Source organism: Phoca vitulina, unplaced genomic scaffold (genome assembly GCF_004348235.1).
Source record: "Phoca vitulina isolate PV1807 unplaced genomic scaffold, GSC_HSeal_1.0 scaffold6, whole genome shotgun sequence".
NCBI lineage: Eukaryota > Metazoa > Chordata > Mammalia > Carnivora > Phocidae > Phoca > Phoca vitulina.
The window spans coordinates 15,694,688-15,706,241 of NW_022589709.1; the positions used below are offsets into that span (position 1 = coordinate 15,694,688).

General features: G+C 40.2%; 1 protein-coding gene across 1 annotated transcript; it reads left to right on the plus strand.

Moving 5' to 3' along the window:
- The first annotated feature begins 1,332 nt into the window (after nt 1-1,332).
- Nucleotides 1,333-11,265, plus strand: SMIM23 (small integral membrane protein 23). Its single transcript, XM_032403537.1, has 4 exons — nt 1,333-1,422; nt 10,484-10,535; nt 10,733-10,800; nt 11,053-11,265. The coding sequence occupies exons 1-4, from the start codon at nt 1,333-1,335 to the stop codon at nt 11,263-11,265; spliced, it is 423 nt and encodes a 140-aa protein (XP_032259428.1).
- Nucleotides 11,266-11,554: the final 289 nt, after the last annotated feature.

Consider the following 11,554-nt stretch of genomic DNA (forward strand, 5'->3'; position numbering starts at 1 on the left):
CTTCTCCCTCTCCCTCTGCTCCTCCCCTCTGCTTGTGTTCTCTCTCTCTCTCTCAAATAAATGAAATTTTTTAAAAATCTAAAAAAAAAAAAGAAAGCAGCAGCAGCAATGGTCAAAGTTTCCACATTAAGAAGGAAATAAGGAAGAATTAAACTCAACAATAGAAAGAAGAAACAATAAAGATAAAATCAGAAATTAATGAAATAGAAAATGAAAATAATAAATAAAATTAATAAACTTTTGCTTTGAAAAGATTTATAAAATTGGTAAATTTTTCATAGACTATTTTTTTTAAAAAAAGAGAAAACACAGATTACCAATATCGAGAATAAAAGGGAACTATCACATGTCTACCTCCTATAGACATTAAAAGGATATGAAGATAATATGAGGAATGACTGGATGCCAATGCATTTGCTCACCTAGGTGAAATGTAGAAACTTCTTGGACAACACAATTTACAAAAGTGACTCAAGAAGAAATAAAAAGTCCAAAAGATTAGAAGCCCAAAAGATTTCACCAATAAATTCTATAAATCATGTGACCAATCTCACACAAATTCCTTCATAAAATAGAGGCGGAGGAAATGCTTCCTGACTCATTTTAAAGGGGCAACATAACCTTGACTCTAAAACTCCATAAACATATAGAAAAGAAATCTAATCTCTCCATGAATATAGTTGAAAAGAACAATCTCCACAAACAGTAGCAAATCAAACCCAGCAATATAGAAAAAGGTGAATGCATCATGAACAAACGGCTTCCTGAAGGAACCAGGTTGGTTAGGTATTCAAGTCAATCCATGCAATCTGCCGCAGGCTCAGGCAAAAAAGGGCAGCACTCAAGTCTCTCAGTGGATACAGGAAGTGCATTTCACTAATTCAGCGTTCATTCTTGGTAAAATTCTCAGAACAGTAGAAACAGAAGGAAATGTCTTCAAACTGAGAAAGGACAACAAGGAAAAAGCTACAACTACCTCCACTCAACACCACGTCCCCCTAAGATACAGCACAAGATGAGGATGTTTGCTTTTGCCGCTTCTATTGGTATTTTACTAGTGATTCTAGTTAATATACAAGGCAAGCAAAAAAGCTAAAGATTTTTTGAAAGAAAAAGAGTAGAAAGGATGAAGTAAAACTTCTTCCCAGACAGCATGATTTTTTATATACAAAATCCTAAACTCTATCAGATAAAAAAGAAAGAATTAAGTCATAAGACACAAAATCAATTGTGTTTCTATAGACTAGCAACGAACAATTGGAAAATGAAAATTTAAAAACGATACTATTTACAATAGCATCAAAATCCATAAAATACTTCAGAAAGATGAGCATGGCCTCTACACTTGAAAATGATGAAACATTGCTAAAAATAACCAAAGATAGTGTAATGGAGAGATTCACCATGATCACGGATTACAAGGTATGATATTTTAGAGACATTCTTTCTCACCAAATTGAACCACAGTTTCAATGTAATACTAATCAAAATCCCAACAGGGTTTTTTTTATAGAAACTGAAAAGGTTGATATATACATATATATGTGAAAATGCAAAGGATCTAGGGTAATCAGAACAAATTTGAAAGGAACAAAGTTTAAAAACTCACACTATCTGATTTCAAATGTTACAATAAAGCTGTATGGAGGAAGAGCAAGATGGCGGAGGAGTAGGAGACCTGGATTTCGTCTGGTCCCGGGAATTCAGCTGGATAGGGATCAAATCATTCTGAACACCTACAAACTCAACAGGAGATCGAAGAAAAGAATAGCAACAACTCTCTGAACAGAAAAGGGACCACTTTCTGGAAGGTAGGACATGCAGAGAAGTGAATCGGAGGCGATATTTGGGAGGATAGACGGCGGGGGAGGGGGCCTCCGTCGGCCGCTTCTGGCAAGTGATAGGGCCGCAGAGCACAAATTCGGAACGTTTAGAAGTCGGCTCCGCTGATGGATGTCGCTCCAGTGGCTAAGCAGGGGGTGGAACCCTCATGAGACAGTGTGGTCTCAGCACCCTCGGGGTCATAGAAAGACCAGGGGTGCCTGAGTGTGGCAGAGCTCCCAGGTATCGGAGCGGGGAAGCCGGCTGCAGAGACGGAGCCAAGGAGTGGGCTCTCAGCTCGGGGTTGCCATAAACCGTGATCCGGGGCACAGTCGGGCCACTGCTCCTCCAGCAGGGACCCAACAAGCGGCAGGTCCGGGGAGACTCCCCTTCCTCCCCCAGGAGGAGCAGCACGGGAGCGCACTGCAGGGATCTGCTGGGTTTGGAGACTCCACATGGGGTCGGGTGCCAGAGAGAGAAACGCTCCATCACTGGCCGGGTGAGCACGGAGTGCGGCCAGAGACCGGGGAGACAGGAGTGACTGATGGCTTTTCTCTGGGGGCGCACTGAGGAGCGGGGCCCCAAGTTCTTGGCTCCTCCAGGGTGGAGATTGGGAGGCCGCCATTTTCACTCTCGGCCTCCAAAGCTGTACGGAAAGCTTGCAGGGAACAAAAGCTCCCGAGAGCAAACCCGAGCAGATTACTTAGCCCGACCAGGCAAGGGTGGGGCAAGTCCGCCTCGACAAAGACATTTGGGAACCACGGCAACAGGCCCCTCCCCCAGAAGATCAGCAAGAACAGCCAGCCGAGACCAAGTTTACCGATCAATGAGAACAGCAGAACTCCAGCGCTAGGGGAATAGTGCACATAGAATCCATGGCTTTTTTACCCTGATTCTTTAGTTTTTCAAAGTTAATTTTTTTAATTTTCTTTTTTTCTTTTTCTTTTAATTTTTCTTTTTCTCTTTTTCAACCAACATTTTATCAATCCCTTTTTTAAAAATCTTTTTTATTTTTCATTTTTAGAGTCATATTCTATCCCTTCATTGTAGTTAACCTTATTTTTTGTATATATATATAAGTTGTTCTCTCTTTAAAATTTTGGGATACAGATTCTTCTAACAGACCAAAATATACCCTAAATCTCTAGTGTATGGCTTTGTTCTAGTCTCCTGCCTGATCACATTCTCTCCCCATTTTTTAAAAATTTTTCTTTCTTTTTTCAACCAACTTCTCATCAATTCCTTTTATAATTTTCTTTTATAATTTTCATCTTTACAGTCATATTCCATCCCTTCATTGTATTTACCCTTATTTTTATACATATACAAGTTTTTCTTTCTTTAAAATTTTGGGAGGCAGTGTCTTCTAACAGACCAAAATATGCCCAAAATGTAGGGTGTGACACTGATCTATTCACCAGCCTGATCATATTTGATCATATTCTTTCTTTCTTTCTTTCTTTCTTTCTTTCTTTCTTTCTTTCTTTCTTTCCCTTTCTTTTCCTCCTGGTTTCGGGTCTCTTCTGATTTGTTTAGTGTATATTTTTCTGGGGTCGTTGTTACCCTGTTAGCATTTTGTTCTCTCATTCATCTGTTCTTCTCTGGATAAAATGACAAGATGGAAAACTCACCTCAAAAAAAAGAACAAGAGGCAGTACCAACTGCCAGGGACCTAATCAGTACAGATATTAGTAAGATGTTGGAACTAGAGTTTAGAATGATGATTATAAAGATACTAGCTGGACTTGAAAAAAGCATAGAAGATACTAGAGAATCCATTTCTAGAGAAATAAAAGAACTAAAATCTAACCAAGTCGAAATCAAAAAGGCTATTAATGAGATGCGATCAAAAATGGGGGCTCTAACGGCTAGGATAAATGAGGCAGAAGAAAGAATTAGTGATATAGAAGACCAAATGATGGAGAATAAAGAAGCTGAGAAAAAGAGAGATAAACAACTACTGGATCACAAGGGCAGAATTTGAGAGATAAGTGATACCATAAGACGAAACAATATTAGAATAATTGGAATCCCAGAAGAAGAAGAAAGAGAGAGAGGGGAAGAAGGTATATTGGAGCAACTTATAGGAGAGAAATTGAAAGTGGGGGGGTGGAAAACCATTTACCATGCTAATGGACATCAAAAGAAAGCTGGGGTGGCCATCCTTATATTAGACAAATTAGATTTTAAACCAAAGACTATAATAAGAGATGAGGAAGGACACTATATCATACTTAAAGGGTCTGTCCAACAAGAAGATCTAACAATTGTAAATATCTATGCCCCTAACATGGGAGCAGCCAATTATATAAGCCAATTAATAACAAAATCAAAGAAACACATCGACAACAATACAATAATAGTAGGGGACTTTAACACCCCCCTCACTGAAATGGACAGATCATCTAAGCAAAAGATCAACAAGGAAATAAAGGCTTTAAATGACACACTGGACCAAATGGACTTCACAGACATATTCAGAACATTCCATCCCAAAGCAACAGAATACACATTCTTCTCTAGTGCCCATGGAACATTCTCCAGAATAGATCACATCTTAGGTCACAAATCAGGTCTCAACTGGTACCAAAAGATTGGGATCATTCCCTGCATATTTTTGGACCACAATGCTTTGAAACTAGAACTCAATCACAAGAGGAAAGTCGGAAAGAACTCAAATACATGGAGGCTTAAGAGCATCCTACTAAAGAATGAATGGGTCAACCAGGAAATTAAAGACGAATTAAAAAAAATTCATGGAAACAAATGAAAATGAAAACACAACTGTTCAAAATCTTTGGGATGCAGCAAAGGCGGTCCTAAGAGGAAAGTATATAGCAATACAAACCTTTCTCAAGAAACAAGAAAGGTCTCAAATACACAACCTAACCCTACACCTAAAGGAGCTGGAGAAAGAACAGCAAATCAAGCCTAAACCCAGCAGGAGAAGAGAAATAATGAAGATCAGAGCAGAAATCAATGAAATAGAAACCAAAAGAATGGTAGAACACATCAATGAAACTAGGAGCTGGTTCTTTAAAAGAATTAATAAGATTGATAAACCCCTGTCCAGACTTATCAAAAAGAAAAGAGAAACAACCCAAATAAATAAAATCATGAATGAAAGAGGAGAGATCACAACCAACACCAAAAAAATAAACAATTGTAAGAACATTATGAGCAACTATATGCCAGCAAATTAGATAATCTGGAAGAAATGGATGCATTCCTAGAGACGTATAAACTACCAAAACTGAACCAAGAAGAAATAGAAAACCTGAACAGACCCATAACCACTAAGGAAATTGAAGCAGTAATCAAAAATCTCCCAACAAACAAGAGCCCAGGGCCAGATGGCTTCCCAGGGGAATTCTACCAAACATTTAAAGAAGAATTAATACCTATTCTTCTGAAACTGTTCCAAAAAATAGAAATGGAAGGAAAATTTCCAAACTCATTTTATGAGGCCAGCATTACCTTGATCCCAAAACCAGACAAAGCAAAGACCCCAACAAAAATGAGAATTACAGACCAATATCCCTGATGAACATGGATGCAAAAATTCTCACCAAAACACTAGCCAATAGGATCCAACAGTACATTAAAAGGATTATTCACCACGACCAAGTGGGATTTATTCCTGGGCTGCAAGTTTCATTCAACATCCGCAAATCAATCAATGTGATACAATCATTAATAAAAGAAAGAACAAGAACCATATCATCCTCTCAAGATGCAGAAAAAGCATTTGACAAAGTACAGCATCCTTTCTTGATTAAAACTCTTCAGAGTGTAGGGATAGAGGGTATATACCTCAATATCATAAAAGCCATCTATGAAAAATCCACAGCGAATATCATTCTCAATGGGGAAAAACTGAGAGCTTTCCCCCTAAGGTCAGGAATGCGGCAGGGATGTCCACTATCACCACTGCTATTCAACATAGTACTAGAAGTCCTAGCCACAGCAATTAGACAACAAAAATAAATAAAAGGCATCCGAATCAGCAAAGAAGAAGTCAATCTCTCCCTCTTTGCAGATGATATGATACTTTATGTGGAAAACCCAAAAGACTCCACCCCAAAATTGCTAGAACTCATACAGGAATTCAGTAAAGTGGCAGGATATAAAATCAATGCACAGAAATCAGTTGCATTTCTATACACCAACAACAAGACAGAAGAAAGAGAAATTAAGGAGTCGATCCCATTTACAATTGCACCCCAAACCATAAGATACCTAGGAATAAATCTAACCAAAGAGGCAAAGAATCTGTACTCAGAAAACTATAAAAATACTCATGAAAGAAATTGAGGAAGACACAAAGAAATGGAAAAACGTTCCATGCTCATGGATTGGAAGAACAAATATTGTGAAGATGTCAATGCTACCTAGAGCAATCTACACATTCAATGCAATCCCTATCAAAATACCATCAACTTTTTTCAAAGAAATGGAATAAATAATCCTAAAATTTGTATGGAACCAGAAAAGACCCCGAATAGCCAGAGGAATGTTGAAAAAGAAAAGCAAAGCTGGCAGCATCACAATTCTGGACTTCAAGCTCTATTACAAAGCTGTAATCATCAAGACAGTATGGTACTGGCACAAAAACAGACACATAGATCAATGGAACAGAATAGAGAGCCCAGAAATGAACCCTCAACTGTATGGTCAACGAATCTTCCACAAAGCAGGAAAGAATGTCCAATGGAAAAAAGACAGTCTCTTCAACAAATGGTGTTGGGAAAATTGGACAGCCACATGCAGAAGAATGAAACTGGACCATTTCCTTACACCACATACAAAAATAGACTCAAAATGGAGAAAGACCTAAATGTGAGACAGGAGTCCATCAAAATCCTAAAGGAGAACACAGGCAGCAACCTCTTCGACCTCAGCCACAGCAACTTCTTCCTAGAAACATCGCCAAAGGCAAGGAAAGCAAGGGCAAAAATGAAGTATTGGGACTTCATCAAGATAAAAAGCTTTTGCACAGCAAAGGAAACAGTCAACAAAACCAAAAGACAACTGACAGAATGGGAGAAGATATTTGCAAATGACATATCAGATAAAGGGCTAGTATCCAAAATCTGTAAAGAACTTATCAAACTCAACACCCAAAGAACAAATAATCCAATCGAGAAATGGGCAGAAGACATGAACAGATATTTCTGCAAAGAAGACATCCAAATGGCCAACAGACACATAAAAAAGTGCTCAACATCACTCAGCATCAGGGAAATCCAAATCAAAACCTCAATGAGATACCACCTCACACCAGTCAGAATGGCTAAAATTAACAAGTCAGGAAATGACAGATGTTGGCAGGGATGCAGAGAAAGGGGAACCCTCCTACATTATTGGTGGGAATGCAAGCTGGTGCAGCCACTCTGGAAAACAGTATGGAGGTTCCTCAAAAAGTTGAAAATAGAGCTACCCTACGACCCAGCAATTGCACTACTGGGTATTTACCCCAAAGATACAAATGTAGTGATCCGAAGGGCTACGTGCACCCTGATGTTTATAGCAGCAATGTCCACAATAGCCAAACTATGGAAAGAGCCAAGATGTCCATCAACAGATGAATGGATAAAGAAGATGTGGTATATATATACAATGGAATATTATGCAGCCATCAAAAAAATGAAATCTTGCCATTTGCAACGACGTGGATGGAAATGGAGGGTATTAAGCCAAGCGAAATAAGTCAATCAGAGAAAAACAAGTATCATATGATCTCACTGAATATGAGGAATTCTTAATCTCAGGAAACAAACTGAGGGTTGCTGGAGTGTTGTGGGGTGGGAGGGATGGGGTGGCTGGGTGATAGACATTGGGGAGGGTATGTGCTATGGTGAGTGCTGTGAATTGTGTAAGACTGATGAATCACAGACCTGTACCTCTGAAACAAATAATACATTATATGTTAAAAAAAAAAAAAAGATAGTTGAGAGGGAAAAATGAAGGGGGGGAATCGGAGGGGGAGACGAACCATGAGAGACTATGGACTCTGAGAAACAAACTGAGAGTTTTAGAAGGGAAGGGGTGGGGGGATGGGTTACCCCAGTGATGGATATTAAGGAGGGCACGTATTGAATGGAGCACTGGGTGTTATACGCAAACAATGAATCATGGAACACTACATCAAAAACTAATGATGTAATGAATGGTGACTAACATAACATAATAAAATTAAATTTTAAAAAAAATTTAAAAAGCTGTATGGTCATCTAGATAGTGTGGCATTGACATAAGATAGATAGAGAAAGGAATGGAACAGCATAGTGACGGTGGAGAGAGCTGTTACGGATTGAACTGTGTCCTCCAAAATTCACATGTGGAAGCCCCAACTGTACTTGGAAATAATTAAGGTTAAATGAGGTCATAAAGGGTGGGGCTCTACTCCAATAGCACTGATGTCCTTATAAGAAGAGAGATACCAGGGAGGCACAGAGAAAAGGCCGTGTGAGGACACAGGGAGAAGGCAGCCTTCCAGAAGCCAGGGAGAGAGGTTTCACCAGAAACCAACCCTGCCTCACATCTTGATCTTGGACTTCCAGTTTCCATGACTGTTAATTTTTATTAATAGTTAATGTTAATTTTTGTTTAAGGTGCCCAATCTGTGGTATTCTGTTATAGCAGCTCCAACAAACTAATACAGATTTAGCACTGACATAAAAATTGATATATAGATCAGTGAAACAGAATGGAATCCAGAAGCAGACCCACATAAATTTGGTGGGCATATTTTTTGACAGAGAGCAATGCAATCCAATGAATAATTAGGCTTTTTAAACAAATAATTCTAGAACTGGACATTCATATGAGGAAAAGAATCTTGACCCCTTCTTCACGGCATATACAAAAATTAATTCAAAATGGACTATCTACCTAACTGGAAAATTAAAACAATAAAATGCCAGGAAGAAAACAGAGGAGAAAAATCTTCACAACCCTGAGTTAGACAAAATTTTTTAGATTGCACACAAAAGGCATAACCATAAAGGGAATATGTTTGATGATTTGAACTTCATAAAACTTGAAACCTTTTAACTTTCAAACACCCTGGTAAAATGAAGAGGCAAGCCACAGACCTGGAGAAAACAGTCACAATACAAACATCTGACAAAGAATGTATATCCAAAATAAATAAAGAACTACTAAAACTTAATAAGAAGACAAATTGCCCAATAAAAAAAATGAACTGGGTTTTTAATAGACACGCCCACAAAGTAAGATATGTGAATTATGATCAGTAAGCACATGAAAAGATGCTCAACATCTGCTATGGATTGAATGCTTATGTCCCCCCTAAATTCATATGTTGAAATCCTAACTCCCAAAGTGCTGGTTTTAGGAGTTGGGGGTCTTCAGGAGATGATTCATGAGAGTGGAACCCTCATGAATTGGAGTAGTGCCCTGATTTAAAAAAAAAAAAAAAGACCCCAAAGAGCTCTCTCTGCTCTCCACCATGTAACGATACAATGGAAATGGATGGAACCCAGAAGATCGCCCTCACCAGAACCTGACCATGCTGGCCTCCTGGTCCCAAACTTCCAGCCCCCGGAACAGTAAGAAATAAATTTCTGTTGTTTATAAGCCACCTGGTCTGTGGTACTTTGTTATAGCAGTGCAAACGGACTAAGACAACATCATTCATCATTGGGGAAGTGCATATAAAAACTAGATCGAGGTACCACTACACAACCAATAGAATGCCTAAAAGAATTTTGCCAATAGGAACGTGGAGCAACTAACATTCTCAGGTTGCTGGTAGAAATGTAAATTGGTTCAAACCCCTTGAAAACAGGTTGGTGGTTTCTTATCAAATTAAACATGCACCTGCCATATGACCCAGCATCTGCATTTCTGGGTGCTAACCCAAGCAGAATGAGAACATGTGTCCACCCAAACAGTTGTATCCAGGTGTTCATAGCAGTTTTATTCATGATCATCAGAAACTAGAAACAGCCCAAAGTCCGTCAGTAGGTAAAGAGATAAATTGTACCATATTCATACAATATATTACTCATCAATAACACTGAACACACAAACATGGAGACAACTCAGAAGCATTATGTTGAGCAAAAGTAGCTAACCACAAAAGACTATGAAGTTCCATTTATGCAGTTATAGACCAGGCAAAATTACTCCATAGTGACAAAGCAGATTAGTGGATCCCTCTGGCAGGGTGAGGGTAAGGAGGGAACAGACTGTAAAAGGGTATAGGGAACTTTCCGGGATGATGGAAATATTCTTTCTCTTGACTGGGATGGTAGTCCACAGGTGTAGACATGTCAAAACTCATCAAACTGTACATTTAAAATGTGTGCATTTTATTGTCTGTGAATTATACCACAATAAAGTTGATTCCTTTTAAAGATGATTTAGAGCAAAAATGTAAAAGCGAGGCAAGGAATGAGAACAGAAGTGGGCCTTCTCAGCAGAGAGAAGGGAGGGAAAACTCCAGTGGAATGTCACCGAGCTGCCATGTTACCTACTTCTGCAATGTTTGGGGGTTTTGTAGTAAGCATGCATGCCATAGATAACTGGAAAAAAGTTAAACTCTAAAAACGATCTTATAGCACCGCTCTGTGAGGGCAGCAGGGATGCCTGCCCCCCAGTGAGTCACTTTCCTTCCTCCTCTTCTTGCCACCAGACGCTGTTGGCATTGCTGATCTTGGTGCTGTACGTGGGCACAGGAATATCAGGTGAGCATTCTGGAAGCTGAGAAAGGAGGAGCCGAGTCCACCCGGAGTCAGGAGGGGTATTCTGGAGATGGCTGCATGTCAATGGGGCCTCCAAAACTTGCCTTCTCCCCCCTTCACCCACTGGGATGACCAACCATGTTCATTTCAATGACTGCTCATTTGCCCTTGTTAAGAGGTGATGTTTGTGCCTGTTTCAGGAAGAAGTTGGGAAGTGTCAGAAAGGATCAGAGAATGTAACTATCCCCAGAATCCTGTGGCTTCCCAGGTAACATATTCAAAAAAGGTGCTGAGGGGATGTCAAGTTTGACTGAGGAAATCTGGGAAGGCTTCCCAGAGGTGTCATGGGCGAGCTGGATCTTGAAGGATAAGTAGGAGCTGGCCAGGTGGAGAAGGTGGGGATGGGCACTCCAGAGAGAAGGAATAGCGTATGCAAAGGCTCAGAAAACTTTTTGAAACCAGTGGCAAGGGGGTCCTACGTGAAAAAGCTCAAGATGCAACTTTGACGTCTGCCTTTCAGGGATTTGAATACCAGACCAATGAACCCGCAGAAGAGCCAATAAAGGTCATCAGGACCTGGTTGAAGGAAAACTTGCATGTTTTCTTGGAGAAGCTAGAGAAAGAGGTGCAAGAGCTGGAGCAGCTGGTCCGGGACCTGGAGGAGTGGTTAGATGCTCTTCTGGGAGAGGGGCACCCGGAGGATCCCTGCTCCAACTTCAAAATTCACCTGTGAGGGCCAGGGCTGGAACCTGGGGAGGACACCAAGCGGAAGCGGGGGGTGGGGCGGGGGGAGGGTTGCCAGGGGCTCCTTAATAAGGGCTGAGCTGTGACACTTGAATGTCAAAGCAGGCAAGAAAATAAAATAGTTGGGACACTAAGAACCTTGCTGGTTCATGAACACTGTCAGGATGACCCCAAGGCTCTGCTGAGGTATCCTCCAGCCCACCAGAACTCTGGCACATTGGAACCAAGCCAACCTCCGGGTCAGGACCCTCGCCCACTTACCTGAGATATGGTGCAAA